The sequence below is a fragment of the Limulus polyphemus genome, unplaced genomic scaffold (assembly GCF_000517525.1).
Source record: "Limulus polyphemus unplaced genomic scaffold, Limulus_polyphemus-2.1.2 Scaffold1330, whole genome shotgun sequence".
Taxonomy (NCBI): Eukaryota; Metazoa; Arthropoda; class Merostomata; order Xiphosura; family Limulidae; genus Limulus; species Limulus polyphemus.
Genome location: NW_013666940.1, coordinates 42,192 through 60,592, shown reverse-complemented (window position 1 = coordinate 60,592; position 18,401 = coordinate 42,192). Strand labels below are relative to the sequence as shown.

General features: G+C 34.7%; 1 protein-coding gene across 3 annotated transcripts in view; it reads left to right on the top strand.

The window, feature by feature from the left end:
- The window catches only part of LOC106463123 (sorting nexin lst-4-like), a 98,121-nt gene that overhangs the window by 45,065 nt on the left and 34,655 nt on the right, over window positions 1-18,401 (top strand). For 2 of the 3 annotated variants that reach the window (XM_022390548.1, XM_022390550.1), the window contains exons 2-3: window positions 8,828-8,914; window positions 11,315-11,389. In XM_022390548.1, the coding sequence (XP_022246256.1) occupies window positions 8,828-8,914; window positions 11,315-11,389 (162 nt within the window). Of the gene's footprint in view, window positions 1-993; window positions 1,160-8,827; window positions 8,915-11,314; window positions 11,390-18,401 lie in introns of those variants that run through there. The other variant, XM_022390549.1, reaches the window with a different exon arrangement.

The following is an 18,401-nucleotide window of genomic DNA, read 5'->3' as shown; positions in this document are numbered from 1 at the left end:
CATTAAATTCTAAGAACAGGTTCGCACGAACCGGCTGAATCCCACCACTGGATATTTTTAGAAACAGGTGGCGTGATACTAGTCACGTGACCTCGCTGACGCAACAGTACTTTATACACAAAGCTGCACAATAGGATATCCATGTTCTCCCACCACGGGTATCGAAATCTATTTTCTGGCGTTGTAAGTCCGCAGACATACCGTTGTGACACTGTGGGCAAAGTAACCTTGTTATGTAAGTAATAAATAATTCTAGCCCGGCATGACCAGGTGGTTAGGGAGCTCGACTCGCAATCTGCGGGTCGCGGGTTCGAATCCCCGTCCCACCAAACATGCTCGCCCTTTCAGCCGTGGGGGCGTTATAATGTGATAGGCAATCCCACTATTTGTTGATAAAAGAGTAGTCCAAGAGTTGGTGGTGGGTGGTGATGACTAGCTGCCTTTCCTCTAGTCTTACGCTGCTAAATTAGGGACGGTTAACGCAGATAGCCCTCGTGTAGCTTTGCGCGAAATTCAAAACAAACAATAAATAATTTAATGCCATCTTTCCATTTTCTGGCTTTATAAGATTGTTTTAAAACAGTCTGTAGAATATTTTCCTTTCCAATCAAAAGTGTCAAGACATAAACTGAAATATCATTTACTATAAATTATTTATCAAATTAAGAGTTTTATTTACGTGCGTAAATTAAGACTAATTATTACTAATTGCAATTTTTATTGAATATTTTAGTAACACCTCTTGTAGAAGTTATCATATAATTATATAGAAAAGTTGAAACTACATGTATGCAAACAGCTACATTTAAATTATTAAACTAGTTTTAATCATGCTTCAACAATTTGTGTTATCTATTTATATGACGTGGAATTGAACTATTGTAAATGAGTATTTAGAGCTAAAAGTGATCAGAATTATTAAAAAATTATTAAAAATTGATAAAAGACCTCTAGTGGCATATTCACTTAATTTAAAGATATGGTTAGCAGCCTATAAGTATAATAGACACGCCTACATTCGGTTTTTGTGTATCAGTAACGTGTATTAAATATCCTAAGTTATTGATATTGACCTGTTATGCGTTATTCTGTTCTAAGTAAATGCCTTTTGTCGAGTATGCTTATATAAGTTATAAATATGTCTGTTTATGGTGTTCAGGTAGGTACATCACTGTGATCTGACAAGTAATACTATCAATAGTTATAGTGAGTAATACTACTATTACTAGTACAACTAGCTAGCTGTAACACTAACAGTGAAACTCGCAACTGCTTAACTAATTGTAGAGCTGTGTTTGTTAGTGATAGTGATAAGTAAAGTATAGAGCTGAGCGGAGACGCGTGTACTCTTGTTGTGTAACACTAATATTGAATAGCATTAACAGTATCACTAAAGAGGTACTGTAAGTTGTAACATTAACAGTAACAAGAAACACTGTGCTAAAGTTTTCTGTGTAAATACTAAGTACATAAGCTTATTCAAGATTAAATCTCTCGGATACCTGCCACTAAGAGCACGAAAACAACAGTTTCTGCAACCATGAGCTCCCAAAACGTCAAGTTCTTTTCTTTTTAAGTGGTTTAATTTATGCTTTATTATGTTTATAACTTTGTTTTTGTACCTTTATTTGACAGTCCTGCAGTATTTGCATCACACTCCACAGTAACTTTCATTGATTCAGTAAGATTTTGATGATCAGATACTATTATCAATAGTTTATCATGGATCGTATATTAGTAGTCTGTATAATAACCAAAGTCTAATTAGTAATTATTAAAAAATATTAATTACTAATTAGTTTATATCCCACATTTTTACTATTTACCTACAGCCTTCCAACTTGTATCTTTAATTTCAATTTTGTTGTTATTATTACTCTATGTGGTGGGTGGGCCTGGGATTTGATCATTGGTCTTTGGTTCTTGTTAGAAAGACAGGAATGCTATCAGTATCACTTGTATGAGTTAATGAATATGTTAATGAAACTAGAAGAAAATATACTTTGTAAAGCAATAACTTTAACACTAATATTTAACCAAATACCCACAGTAGATATGGTTATAATCACAGAAAGCACAATGTACAGTGTTGTAAAGGAAGAAAAGAGGTATTCAGAATCAAAATTAAGGCAACACCCCAGAAAGCTATAAAACATGAGTCCTTCTACAATACCATTCTAATGGAAAATAAACTGCCTTCAGGAATTTAAGTTAAAGAGAAACAATACCGTAAGCTAATTTACCAAACTGACCATCGCCCAGTGATTAACTTGCTAAGTTGAGGATTCATGTTCCTGTTTACCACAAAAAAAAAGAAAAGAAAATGTGCTCCAACTTTGGGGCTATAAGTGCATTATAAGAGTGACAGTCCAATCTCATTATTTTATCTAATAAGGGTTGGTGGTTGGTAATGATGATTATAACCACAAAATTAGGGATGTCTAGCACATATAACAGGCATGTATCTTTGTGCAAAAGCCATCAAATAAACAAACATAGCTAACTTACCAGTAGACTAGATAAAGTCTCTGTAAATTGTAATCATAGACAAAGAAGAATTTACCATCAACCTCCAAACACTAGTTGAAGATAGCTGTTACAAGAAGAAGAAATCTAACTCATTAGTTTAAACTGATGAAAATATGAACTAACTGTTAATGAAACAGAAACAATCTACTAACTACATCATAGCAAAACTCCACACATCTGTGATCTACTTAAAATTCACAAATAAAGATATCCTCTCTGTTCCAAAGTAAATTACAGAGATTCAACATGTTACCCTTTAGCTAGATATACTATAGGTATTACATAATCATTAAACAGTAAACATCTTTAAATGTTAATAACTTGGTTAACTTTATTATGATTATAAAAGCATTCATGAAAACTTTACATGGTGGTCAGCCTTTTGAATATATTGCCTTCAGACATGCATTTCATTAGTTAGCCAGCCTGCATTTTTTGTTGAACTTGGGGCATGATGATGCATAAAACAAAATATGTAGCCTAGCTAACTAATGAATGAATATTTGCTGTAAAATTCTTATTAATGCTGTAAGTGTAACTACCAGTTTGGCCGCCAATTTTAATTTCATTCCTTTAAGTTGCATGCTCAATCCTTTTTTGGCCACACCTTATTTTCACACCTAAGGTGTAGATTAGATATCATGACTTTTTGGCAATGCATACCAACAAACCAAAGCAAGTAAGAAATTAACACACAATAGTAACCAAGATTAGCTATAGGATTGCAACCAAATTATTTGGAACAGACCTTTTCTTTACAGAACCAACTAGATTCATTAAGATGTATGGTGGTAATTTTTCCTCTATAAAACAGTGTTAATAGATTTCTTTACGGTAACAGTTTCTTGTCATCACTCCCATGTAATTGGTACAGCTGTATCATGTATGATTATTTATGCTAATTGCTTCAGCTAATAACATAACATAATATTTTGGCACAACATTTGACCTATTGGTCCATCTTGGCTGTTCCATCCTCTAAACTAAAATAAAATAATTAAAAAAAATCTTAAAGCCAGCCCTTATCATTTATATACTTATCAAGCTTTTTCTTAAACCCATTTAAATTTAATGCCTCTACAACATCTGAAGGCAACTCATTCCAAAGGCTAACCACCCTGTTAGAAAAATGAAACTCTTAGTTGAAGATGGCTCCTACCTTGTCAAAATTTATATTTGTGCCCCATTGTCCTACTATTCTCAGTATTAAGTATGAAAAGAATGATGCATCAACACTGTAAATTCCCTTTACAATCTTAAACACCTCAATCAGATTCCCCCCTAACTCTTCTTTTTTCAAGAGACAACAATTTAGAGATTTCAGAATCTCCTTGTATGACATCCTTCCATCCTATTCACCATTCTAGCAACCTTTCTCTGAACCCTTTCCAACAATTCAATGTCTTTCCTAAGGTAAGGAGCCCAAGACTGAACACATTTCAGATGTGGCCTAACCAGTGACCTGTACAATGAAATTATAACCTCTCTAGACTTTTCCCATAACTTATGTAAGACTAATGGGTCTATAATTACTGGGAAAATTTTTATCACCTCCCTTGAAAAGAGGAGTTACATTTAGCTAACTTTCAATCCTATGGTACCTGCCCACTATTCAAGGATTGATAAAAAGTAGTTGTAAGTGGCTCACATATCCAATGTTTAACCTCCTTCAAAACCCTTGGGGAAATATTATCTGGTCCAGGAGCCTTATCATTTTTAAACTTCCCATTTTTTTTCTTAACCAGCTCAGAATTATTATAGACATCTTGTTTGATCTCATTTCCATTTATCAATTGTTCAAGATGTGGAATACTGCTTAAACCTTTGTTAGTAAATACCGAAGAAAAAGCGAAATTTCATAACCCAGCCATCAGATAATCATCAGATACTAGCCTTCCTTTGTCATCCCTCAAGGGTCCTACCCCCATCCTAACATTTTGTTTACCCTTAATGAACTTAAAGAAATCCTTACTGTTAATCTTTACATTTTCAGCCAACCTTTTCTCTAACATCCTTTTTGATGTCCTAATTTCCTGTTTCACCAACTTTCTTGATCTTCTATAATCTTTTAAATCTCCTGTTATACCAGTCAATTTAAATTTCTTAAATTTATGATGCTTATCTTTAATTTTATCTCTTAAACTCTTTGTGAGCCAAACTGGTTTTTTACTTGCAACTATCCTTTTCTTTCTATAAGGAATATGTTTACCTTGAATATTTAAACATTTTCTTTAAAAATGTTCCACGTCTGATCCATGCCTCTAAATAATTCAGCTGCCCATTGTACAAAAGATAGTTGTTGCCACATCCTTTCAGAATTTGTTTTTTGAAATTTATAACTAAAATATCATTATTTCTTATCTCCATATGCAGCAAAACATCAAACCTAATAGATCACTTGCACCCAGATGTTTCCCAGTTTACACCCTCTCGATCATTTCTGTCTTTGAAGTTAACAATAAGTCTAAAATAGCATTGTTTATAGTTGGTTCCTTGACTAACTGGTGAAGAAAGCTATCCAGTACAGTTTCCAAAAACCTTTCTCCCTCTTGGTTTGACTCTAGAATTTCCCAATCTATATGCCTGTAATTAAAATCACCCATAATTATGACTTCATTAACAACTAAAATATTAATCTCATTGTAAAGTTTCTCACTAATTTCATCAGCATCATTTGGTGGTCTGTAACAAATAAATATAGCATGATACTAAATCCTCTTTAATTAGAAGAATTTCATAAAATTTAGTAAATTCATGCTAAAAAGTTTGCAATGAATAATACTGTCCACTCATATAATTCTTTTCCAAATTTGAGCTAGAAACTGCTAATCTAGTATGCTTGGCGTAACTAATAATTATGTATCCGCATGTCCTTTCACCTTATAGTTTTGCTGCTATAAATCAGCTATCTTTAATCCAATGACAAAAGACTAAAAACATTTCACTTTTACTTTTAGGTGAAGCTGTAGTAAAAATGTTAGTGATGGCTTTTTGCGTAGGCATGTGCAAAATTTGAGTGGTTTTTGTTGAATAACTTTGCACATGTAGATTATATTTACACCAAATAAGACTCTTAATTGAAGCTTGAAAAGATCTATCAGTATACCAAACTTGAGAAACATCCATAAAAGTTAAGTATGATTTTCTATCAAATAAAGACTGTACTTTTGGTGCAAAGAAAAAGGAAGAAACTCAATCAGAATTGGAGATGTTATATCTCAGGTATTTCTTAATGGATAGCCTTGAAATTTGGTATATGAAGTAAGATCACATCCACTGAAAATATATGGTTATTTGGATTATCATAGTCCGAGATACAGAAGGTGGAAAATTGCTAAGTTATCAATCCTGTTAATACACACAATGTGTCCTACAGCAGCTTGTTTTGGCCGCATGACACACTACTGTGTGTCTTGATTACCTTAGTTAAAAATGGGTAATTATTTCTCTGTACAAATCACTTACCAGGTCTCACTTAGAATACTGTGTAAATATTGGTTATTATTTAAGAAATAATTCAAAAGAGAGCTACTAGAATGATTCCAGGTATGGAAGAGTTATCTTAAAGCAACAAGTTAACTTACTCTCTCTTTATAAAAGATGATAAAAGCATAAGAGGTTGACTTACTGAAATTTATTTTGATGTTGCAGATTTATCTGGTTAAGATTTGTTTTCTTTGTGCTATATTTTGAAGATAATAGGATGAAAGGACAAAAGTTTAAAATTTGACAAAAACAGGCTCGACTCTAGTTAAGACAGTTTTATTTTTCTAACAAGGTAACTGACATATGGTATCATTTGCTATTAGCAATAGTTGAGTTAAAGAGAGAAATCAGTATTTCTTTAAAAAAACAAAGGGTGAATTTAAATTTCTAATTTGCCATTGGTGGGTGTGCAAAGACAGTCTTGAAGAACCAAATAGTCTCTTGCTTGTATATTGTTATTTTAAAACACACAGAGGATAAAAAAAAACATTAAGTCAAACCAATAAACAAAAGCAGCAACACAATGTATGTGAAGTTAGCACATGCTGAATCATCTGAAGACCCAGAAGATAGCAATAAAGCACCATACACAGCATCTCAGTGAATGTAGAGTCCAATACATTGGATCACAATGCAGAACTGTGTAATACCAAACTCTTTGTAATAACTCATGAGGTCGAGATTAAAACCGTTCAATAAAAATGGAATAAGGGGAAATAAATCACATACTAGAAAAATAATTCAAACAGAAGCTATCTATATCTTAACCAGTAATTCAGTCACCCTAGCATATGAGTCAACAAAAATTATGCACCCATTTTGAAACCATTTAAATATTGGATTCTAATCTCTATATGGGAAAGAACTGAAAAGAGTGGGTAGCACATCTGTAGGTCCACCAACAGCGATTCCAGGCCCCAGAGCAGAACAGTCAGTGTCCCCATAAAACAGGACTACTGATTGTTACTACACTGTTTTGTTATCCTATTAATAAAAACAGGAACATTTTCTTAGGGTCAAGTACATCAAAAGAAAATCATTTAAGTTGTCAATGGTAAGCTTATCAGTCAGGCAGTGTCTATATAACAGTAGATTTGGTGGAATTCAAAATTCACCCTTCTGAATTTCTGTTATGTTTAGAATTTTTAGAATAGCAAGTGTTTGTGATCAGAGTTACAGTGTACAATATAGCATTTTATATCCAACATTGGGTGTTCTTTGTCTCAGTCAAGACAAGACAAGTCAAAGTGACAAAGGACATTAAGTATATATAAGTCATCAACTATTGTATATGAGGAGTTTTCTCTTACAAGAAGCTGGAATACTTGGGTAGCCCTTTAATTCTTTCTCATGTCGGACATGGGAAAGAAATTTGAAACTGAGTACAACTTTTAAATCAGCAGTTAGAAAAGATATAATTTGATGAATAGATCAACTCATTAACTAGGTGTGCATGGGACAGTCCATTCGATTGACCCTGTATTGCAGAAGGAGTATTGACTATAATTCAGATTTGCTGTACAGGTCTGTTGCACATAAAACAATCTGATGTGTTACAAATATATTTGTACTCAAGATATAAATTGCTGATGTCAGTCTGATTCAGATTCTGACAAGTCGATTGCAAGGTGATGTCCATTTGAAAAATAAGAGTACTTTTGTTCAACATACAGTTTGCATATTGCAAACTAAACTGCACTAAGCTGCATATCCATAGTTTTTTTTCAAAATCCCTGTATATTGTATCTGGTATTGACTCTCCTGTACCATAAGCTGTTGCTAAATCAGTGGTGCAGGATAAAATGAATAGTTGATAAATCTGACATCAGTACATGACATTATGTTGAATGTTGCTAAAAAGATCATGGCATGTGCACTCTGACCCACACACATGTGCACATAGGTCCTACTTTGCCTCTTTTCTTTGTGATAGATGCACTTTGTCTGTGTGAGACAATAATTTTGTTCTACTTGTATTTGTTTATAATGCAGAATGGATTCAGCCCTTTATTTTATATATTGTGCTTATGTTAACCTTGTAGAAAGTTTTTGCCAATATTTCCAGGTTTTGTCTTATCTGATGAAAACTCTGGCTATTTTCTTTGGCTAAAGCAGTGGAAGATGCTTTATAAGTGTGTATGTGATTCACATCATATGCCTTCACCTTCATTATGTTCATCATTTCCAGACTTCTTTTCTTGAGACAAGATAATTGTTTGTTGACAACCAGAGTTCTTGTAGATCAGACAGTTATCTATTCACAGACTTGAAACAGTCATATCAAAGTTTTGGCACTTAAAATTAATTTGTATATCTACAAATATGAATTAGAAGTTCAGACTTGGTTTTAAACAGATGTTCTCATTTTTTGTCAATGCAAACCAGTTGTAATTGTTGTAAAATGGAATCAATCATTGTTTACTGGACTACATTCTGTGAAGCTGAATTCCTGTAGTCTTTTAGGAATAGTTAGCTTGGCATCACTCACCTAGTGTTCTTGAAACTGGGTTGTTAGGGACATCGTAATGCAAATAGGGTTCAACAGCACAGTCTACTTTCAATTGGAATGTCAGATAGACATGATGATATTTAACTAATGGTGACTTGTCGAAATATTCTGATAATGGAAGGCATTATCCTTCTCTTATTACATGTAGTAATTATCAGAAAGAGATTTGAGATAGTAAGGTTACTTAGGATGAAGGAGGAATGTAGAGAGAGTGGCAAAAAAGAGAGAGTATTTGTAAATGTTATAGCAGTGTGGAGTATGTATTTAAAGTACATTTCAATAAAACATTTTCTTTTTTTCTAGGTTCGTGCTCTGTATGACTTTGAAGCTCAACCTGGAACTGGTGAACTCAGTATATGGAATAATGAGATATTAACTTTAACAAGACAGGTAAATGTTGTCCACTAAAATTCAAAATCTTTAAGATTGTTACACAAAGTTTGTTTGAATATTGATAAACAGATATGTATATAACTTTGAAAATGGATTATTTATAGAACTCAAAATTTTTAATTGAGTTAATTTACCCATTATAACAACTAATATCATACTGTTGTGGCAGATATGTGGATTGACATTCAAGTTAACCCTTTCACTGTGCAATTAATTTTCAGGCTGATTCCCAAAAAAAGTGTCAATTACCCACCAAAAAAAAAAAAGTATGAATTTGATCCTTTCTATTACTTTTTAAATATTGAAAGAAGCTGCATTTTCTATATCTGACAGTGACAGTTGATAGTGAAAACAAAATTGGATAGTGAAAAATAATGATTTAAACAAAAAAACTGAGGAAAATTAGAAGAAAAATGTTCTCCAGTAAATGGCATAAATATAGGCAAAACTATTTCAGTAAGAGGCCAAAATACAGAATCAATTACTTAGGTGATAATATCTAAGATATAAAGAAGCTGTCATTATATAGATTCTATACGTGTTCCTGCAAAGTTGTCAGTTTTGTAATGAGCCATATAAACATCCACGTTTCACGGCGCAGCACACAGATGGCAGCATGCACGCAGGTTTGGCGATTATTTCAACCAGGGGGACATTCCTGTATCTTGCAGTAGAGGGAAACTGTTTTGGTAGCCGTGGAGTAAATCTGAATTTTGCAGTCAGTGGGTATAAATGATTATTTAGATATATCAGAATTATGCAGCAAAAGGGTTAAGTAACATTTTACATGAAATATATTATGTAACTTGTGTCTTGATAACTCTGGTAGTTTCTTTCATTTGTCATTAGAAAAATAAAAATACTTTCTTAAAAGTCAGTTCAAGGAGAGTAGGTAAGAAAGTTTTAAATCTGATCCTATTCCAGTATATGTATTAACGATTAACATGATTAACCTTTTTTGCATTAACATCTTATATGCCAGTGGATACCATCACTGAGAAAATTTTCATTGATGCTTTGTGCAAAACATCTATTGATAACTTACTTTTTTAACATATCATCTAAGTAAATCCCATAAAGAGAAACAAACATCCCTTACAAAATTCTCTAGAAATGTGGTCTATAAATTCTCATAATGTACATCTGGTACATTCTACAGCAGCTTCACTTATATGCTTCTGCTGACTGTGCCATGCATATCACATCACCATGCAAGGTGTCATGCGAGTTTCAAAAACCTCACTTTATTGAAACTATCTTTCTTTTGGATATCTTTTATGTTTTTTTTTTCCTGAAGATGTGAATGGACCATATTTCAGATGGTTATATGTGTTCAAATACTTACTAAATTAAAAACATGAAAAATGAGAATAGTATTAAATGTTTGTCTCCATCATTTATTTGATTATTCAGTGTTTTCTTACATACAATATGCTTTGCTTTGTACTTCATATTTTCATTAAAATAGAGTATCTCAAGTTTTAAAATTAATAGTTGTAGATGTACATTCCTTTTATTATATTATTATATTTACAAAAACAACAAACAAATTGATGGTTTCAAAGCATTTAGTTTTGACCACATTTGTATTCTATAAGCCTTTTTGATACCACAATCTGTTCAAACACCAAATGCATTAAATGCTTATCTTTGGTCACAGCTACAACTTTTCTCATGTGAACATTCATTATTTATTGTTGCCTATCTGATTAACAGCTCTACAATGCCTACAGTAATTCATTGGTTATTTGTATTGAAAGATTGCAAGTAACTGCATAGGTAATTTCTATTAACCATTTACTAACATGCAAATTGTTACTCAATATATTTATATGATTGTAAGTTTATGCCAGATGAGGGACGAAAGTAAAGATAATGGAAGAAACAAGAGAAGGTTTCTAAATTTATAGTACTGGGAAGTATTTATTCAGACTACATTTTGTTATGTTTTTATTGATGTAATTTTGTATTAAAGGAGTAAAGATAGTGTTTCAGAAAATCTGAGTAATATGCGTTCAAGTCAACATCAGTGCTTTATAATATTGATAAATGAAGTGATAAAACTATTACATTATTATTCTTAACTTTGTTTAACGCAAACTGGAGTTTATTATGAGACAATTCTATAAATGTAAATAAAATCACGACCTAGATCTCCAGAATGTAACTTTATTAGCTCAACATTTCACTATTACAGCTTCGTCAGAGCTATCGATATCCTACAAGTTCAGTAATCCAATTTAATCTAAGTTGATTGGATTAGTTAACTTGTAGGATACTGATAGCTCCTTATGAAGCTGTAATAGTGATATATTGAGCTAATAAAGTTACATTCTGGAGACTTAGGTCGTGATTTTATTTACGTTTATAGAAAACTATTACTTTCTTTTGAAAAAGGATGTGGGTGAAGGATGGTGGGAAGGAACCAATGAACGAGGAGAGACTGGTTTATTTCCAGCAGGTTATGTTGAGGTGAGTGTTCAATTATGTTAAAGAACTCGTATAAAATACAAGTAGTTGTACTGAAGATCCACATTGTTATGGTTTATTTTGAGCCATAATATTTCCATTTTGTTACTAAATTTCCTTTGTTTGTCACAGAAAAGAAAAAAACAACAACCTATTATTAAAAATGTATATCTGTGATCATCCTTAAACAGATGTGAAGAAACAGTATGATCACTTACATGTTTCTTTTAAATTAATATCGGCAATTTATTCCTAATATCTTGTAGTTCCCTCAACTAGTGTTTCACGGCACAACATTTCTAAACTTTGAGATACTAATACCTCAAAATGATTTTCCATTGAATATCTGTACTAAGAGAAAACCATTAGACTTGCTAAATAATGTAGCAGTTACTCTGTTGTACAGTTTTGCAGGGGTGGGTATACAGTCTTAACATTGAACTGTTGCTAAAACAGTGTTCATTTTTACAATGTCAAAAAATATATATATATATAGTACTTCCAATAAACTTGCATAAGCTACATTGGACTTGTCTTTTGGCTCAAGCAATTGTATTTTATACTTCAAACTATGAATAGAAAAATTATACAGCAATTTTTTTCTTGTCCAAATCTGTTTAAATATTATTCTGTGAATGGAAATTGGGTTTCATATAAGGAGCTAATCCAAGATTTTATGTAGGAGATGATTACTTAATGGAGTAAAACTGAGGCGTGCTTTCCTGGAAAACATTTCTAGCCATACAAACTAGCTGATTCCAAAAACTTCCTCAGGAAAAAGAGCATAGCTAGCTACCCTATTCACTCCCCTCCCCTTTAAATTAGCTGCTGAATTTTATATTTATCAGTGAAAAAGACTGATAATTAAAAACATTTTGTGTTTAAAGATAACTTGGTTTTGTGCTGATGTACACATGATTGAGCTTTTTAACATTGGTCAAGGTGTGTTGCCTTGTGCTTATGGATATACTACATAGTGTTGTCTTATGCTTTCAAGTATAATACATAGTATTGTCTTATACTTATAAATATACTACATAGATAATATATCATACATTTTATTTCTACTTAAGTACCATGAACTTTTTTTAAGTTAATTAATTATATTTAGTGTTAAATTTCAGTAAAATATTCATAATGTTACAAAGGTGCAGGGCAGTTGTTTTATTATTGGGTATGAAGGATAACAATCTTGCTAATTTATATATACTGTCTTTAATACTATGTTTGTCATATTCATTAAAGTGTCTAAACAAAGGCACAATCAGTGATGATTTCAACCTTTCGTGATGTAGGCCTGTAAGATTTGAATAATCTAAAAAAACAATGCAGTGTTTTGATATTAAATTACTTAATTGAAAACATTAACTAGAATGTTGCCTTGTTTACTTATGTTGTGCATTTTATGAAATTTAAACCTTCTATGATTTGCCCCAAGATAACTTGGGTACCCTCCATATTCCAATAGGATTACTCACCTTTCTCACAATTACAACTATTCTCTATTTGAGTGCCCTCTAGTGTGTACATTTTTGCTCGCCACTATCATTGAACTCCCATCTAATTCCAGTTGTATAACATGTGATTCAGCTGGGTTTAAGCTTGCAAATTAGCATGCAACAACCCTCCACCAACAGGAGTGTGATACACCCTACTATCGCTGCTGACTCCCTCTATACAGTTGAACCATATATTCACAATAATCAGTTACTGATTTTTGCATTTCAAAGTATTGTTTATAATCAATATAAAGTTGGATTTCTTTATTTGATTGTGAATTCTATTTCTCACTCAGTTACTGGTAGTCAGTCAATATTTGTCAATTCACAATTTACTATTACGAGTACAATGTCTAATGACGATGCCAGCATGACAACAGCTGGAGGTGTGTTGTTATTGGCAGAAGAAGCATTGGCTTCTTTCACGTGGGCCGAGGGATCTCCTGATCTACAAGCATTTCTGCAATGGCCTGTGGACTTCCATCAGGTTGATGCAGACTCAGACAGCTTCCCCCTCCCATTCCTTTGCTGTGGATACGTGTTTTAGCCTTTTGAAGCACCTAGACTTCATTCACTGTATTTAGACTTGATATCATTAGGTATGTTATGATTTGTCTTTGTCATCTGTGTCATTTGATCCCTCCCCTTCCTTATAAACTGTATAAGGTTTATATTGGGGTCCATGCTGTACATTTTGCAGAACACTTGCATGCAGGGGTTAGTATACCATACCTTCACATACTGCAGTGGCTCATGCACTTGTATATCATCATTCAGCAAATTCTTTCTCATTGGACAAAAGTTGGATTCACTTCTTCCAATTAGAGTTTGGCTCCTGATACTTCCGGGTATTTTTCTGAAGCATAATTTGTTTGCCTCTTTTTCTCCCTCACAATGCTTCTTTGTTATTTGTCATCCATTCACCTGTTGTCCGAGGTTTTCAGTCATTCTCTTGAAGGTTTTTTGGTAAAAGCATGTACCATCCTACTCATCAACTTGTCTAGGTTGTCTTCATCTGCTCTTTCACTCCCGAATTGGCTCCTGTGTTGCTGGGATATCTTGGATCAGAATTCCTTTTTGACCCATGTGCATTTTCCCCACCCCCAACTTCCTTTTATCAGCCCCTTTTCTGGGATGTATGATCTTTGGTGGGCTTCCAGACATCTTGGTGTCTGGTGTTGAATCAGTTAGATTTTACACTACCTTGTCTTCCCTTACTTCCCAACCTCCTTCTGCAGTTCCTGTTTCTTGTCCTTCTCCTTTCTCTCTTTTACTTGTTCCTCCTTCCCAGACCATGTCTACACTGTTCACCTAAGTCCTTTACAATGTCAGTATTACTGGTGACTACCCTTTGTATTCGGGTCCTGTTGGAGCCAGGCTCCTTTGTTTCTCAGAAGTGTGGATGACTTACCACCAACTCTTGGGTCAATTGAGTTGTGTCCGAAGTACTCTCCCTCCTTTTCCCCTGTCACAGTTTCTTTCTTCTGACCTTAAGATACGATTTCCTGCCAGCATTTCTCAGAAGCGGTTCAAGTCCTTCTCATCAAGGGCACCATCAGACTGGTTTCTCCTGTGCTTCCAGTGTTCTTTTCCCGACTTTTTGTCATTCCCAAGAAATGCGGGGATTAGCATCCTGTGATTGATCTCCAATCTGAATTGCTTCCTAGACATGCCATGGTTCACCATAGAATCCTAACTGCCTCTCAGATGGGCCTTTCTTTGAGGGCTTTGGATGATGAGTTTCAATGTCTCCTGCACTTATCTTCATATTCCTATTGCTCAGGCTACATGTCATTTTCTATGTTTTGTTCATGAGGATCATTTTTATCAATTACATCATTTTATGGATGGCTGACTCTCAAATACCCAACTTCTTCCCAGAGAATATGATTGGGAGGGTTGGTTTATCAAGGTGGAGAAGACCGTTATTCACTGTACTCAATATGTCGTTCATCTGAGGGTGTTTATCTACTCGCATCTCAGTCGAACCCGACCTTCTCCTCTTCGCTTCTGATCCATGGAGTTTTTAGATCAGAGGGCACTATCAGCATCTTATCTTCCTGCTTGAGAGGCTCTGTCTCTTTTGAAGACTTGGGCATCACTGGAGGCACTTATCCCTCTGGACTATGGCCACATGGAATCCTTGAAGTAGGTACTACAAGTTCATTAGCACCTCATCAGAAACTTTCTGGATTTTTTACAGGTATCCCTTCCTGATTCCCTTCAGTCCAACTTCTTCTGGTGGTTAGATAGGGACAACACAACATTGGGGTTACATATTCCTTCTTTCCAGATAGCCATGTTTTCACAGATGTCTTGTTATCATGATGGGGTGCATGCTGCATTACATGAGGGATCTTGGGCTGTTGGTCTCAGGAGGAGTTAGGTCTTCACATCAAACTTTAGGTACTCCTTACTGTTTGTTGGATGATAGTTCATTTTCTGTTATCTTTACAGAGCAAAACAGTTATGATTCATTCCATCAGCTCGAGAGTTCTCTTATATCACCAGTCAAGGAGGCACTCGATACTCATCCTTATGTTCCTGCACTCTAAATCTCCACTTCTGGGCTCACAGCCATCAGATTCATTTGTTGGCTTGTAAAATACTGGGTGCCCTCAATCTTGTTGTAGATTGTCTGTCTTGTCCTGACAAGATTCTACCCATGGAGTGGTCTTTCGAACCCCAACTATTCTGATGGCTTTGTTCTCAGATACTTTGATACTCCCCATCTAGGTGTACTTGCCTCTCTTTTGGTTCCCAGTTCCACATCCTTTGGCTTTGGCCATGGATGCATTCAGCCAGGATTGGAAGGACCTTTCCTCGAGTAATTTCTCTCATCCAATCCACTCTGTATCAGGTCCTTTTTGTGGCTCCTTCCTGGCCAGCTCAACGTAGTTTCTGTCCCTATTCCTTCTCCAGGAACAACCTCCATTACTTTTCCTCTCTCCTCCGGCAACCTCACTCAGATGTGCTTCACCCTCCATTCCTACACTCCAACTTCATGTGTAAATTTTGTCTGGTCCCTTTTGAGGGGTTCGGATCTATCTACATGTGTAGCATCCCTGTTGTTTCACACTGTCCATTCCTTATCCATGTCTGTGTGTCAGTGTAAGTGGAGAATATTCCAGTGTTAGTCTGTCCAGCATGGATTCTCCCTCTCCTTCCCTTTCCCAAGTATCTGTTTTTACATGGTTGTTTGACAGGGGTCTGTCCTTTTCAACCATTGTGGGCTATAAGGCAACCCTCTCATCTCCCTTTCATTTTGCCATGTGTTTTCCTTTCCAGTTATTTCCCTTCTTCCATATCTTATATTTACATCCCGCTCTGATCTGGATTGTCTCCTGTATCCAGCCCATGCCTGACAGTGTTACGTGTCACACACAGCACCCTTCTGTGGCTCTCACTCTCATTTGTTTATCCATTGGAATCTGTCCATTTCTTGTGATATTCTTCTACAACCCTTATTGCTTGGGTTTGCATATTCCTCCCTTTCTCCTTAATCTTGCCAGTTGTTCTGTGTATTGTCCCACTTGATCCATCATCTCTAAATGTCCTTGGCTGCTCATTTCCATTGTTCTTTGGAGGAGATTATTCAGGCTGGCATGTGTACCACTTCACACACCTTGGTGTCACACTACTCTCACTATCTGGCAGTTTTCTTCTCAGTTGGATATTATTTTTCCCCTGTAGCTATTTTCTATACCTTGGTACAACTCTGAGTGGGTAAGTTATCATATTTCATTTTCAGGGGCCTAATTTACATGTTATGGATTCTGCTCTGTGGCGAGTGGTACCTGTCCAGGTATAATGATATCCAAAATCCACACCATGAGATATATAAGTTCTATCATGCTTGTGGGATTTTCTCGAGGTATATTGCATATAAATATGTTTGTACTGGGCCGTACACTTGTGGACTAACATGAGTAAAGGAGAAAGATATTGCTGCCCATCTCTAATGCTCCTTAGATTACTGGAATTGGACCATTGCACTTGCTCCAGTGATTCATTCCTCCAGATTCTCCAATACGTTTATTCCCCCTCCCCTTTTTTTTTCTAGTGGACTACAGGAGTCCTTACTACTTCCCGGCTCCTGGCTGCTTGGGTAGTAAATCATGTAGGAATCCTCCCAAGTTTGCACAATTCCACTCAGTCGAGAGTAGGGTGGTGGCATTCTGCCTGTGTAGAAGGAGTGACTATTCTCCTGCTGTGGGTCTGATGTTTCATTCCAGATGTTGTCAGTCTGGACTGTATTTTTCCATATATTCTGCAGTTCATCCCTCTGGTTGGGAACTCCCTCCTACCACTGCCTGGAAGTCGGTCCCATGGGAACTGGTTTTGATTGGAGCTGGACCAACCAACATAAGCCCTCACATGTGAGTGGGCTGGGAACTTCTTTCTACCATATTTTGGATGTTACATTCCCAATGCCCATTGGCTTTAGACTGGAATGGGTCCTTCATGTTGCATATCCACCTTCCTAATGTCATTCAGATGTACATTCCTTGGTTTTATTGTTCCAGGTTGTGTTGGATTTGCACACATATTGGTTTAGGTTCTTGGAAATATATTTTCAGTGTAGGAAAATATGAACTTTTGAAAATTATTTGCCTGAATGAATGCAGACAAACCATTTCTGGCCATATTTCTAATTATTTGCCCAAATTTATTTGCATATTATCATGTTTTACAATCAGTACTCACTAGATGGCATTAGAAATGCTGTTTGTGCTGATCTCTGTCAGATTTATTCTAAATTATGTATCATAAACACTGGAGAAAAACATTACTATTCTTTACTGTAGTTTCATTGAAATAATATATATCACATATAAATCCACATATGTAACATTTATTCACTGAGTATGTTTTGTGCAAAAATAACAGATCATGAAATATAGGCTATCAAAAAGCAAAATAAACAACCTGGCTTTTTTTAATATATTTCCAAGAAAATTCTGACACAGAAAGGTTTAAAGCTGTTCTAGAATATCTGATAACATGTATAATGTCATAATTACAATTTGTCATGTTCTTATTGCATATATATGTGATATTGTAACAAAGTTTTCAGCTTATTTTAAAAGAAGACAGTATACGGATACTTGTCCTTTGATTATTTAAGAGTTTGTAAAAATTTCAGTGGATTTGACTTGAATATCTGTGTCTGACTACCTGTTTTCACTATATTTAGGTACACTTTATAGTGCAACATGTACAGATTTATTTATAGACATGTCTGATCATGATCATATCGTTAAATCTTTTGGCAAATTGATATTTTCTATTTGATGTAAAGTTTTACTTGCCTCACAGTTCTGGTGTGATTTTTGCTTTGAAGTTGTTTGCACATTTTGACAGTTTTAGCAGTCAAACATATTTTTAACTTATTCAAGTATCAAGTAAATATAGTGGAAAGTTTAAAAATATTTGTAGTTAGATTGTCTTGAAAACTTGTATACCTTAGATTCTAAGTGTTTAAAGAGGCAGTGAAAAGACCTATATTTTAGTTG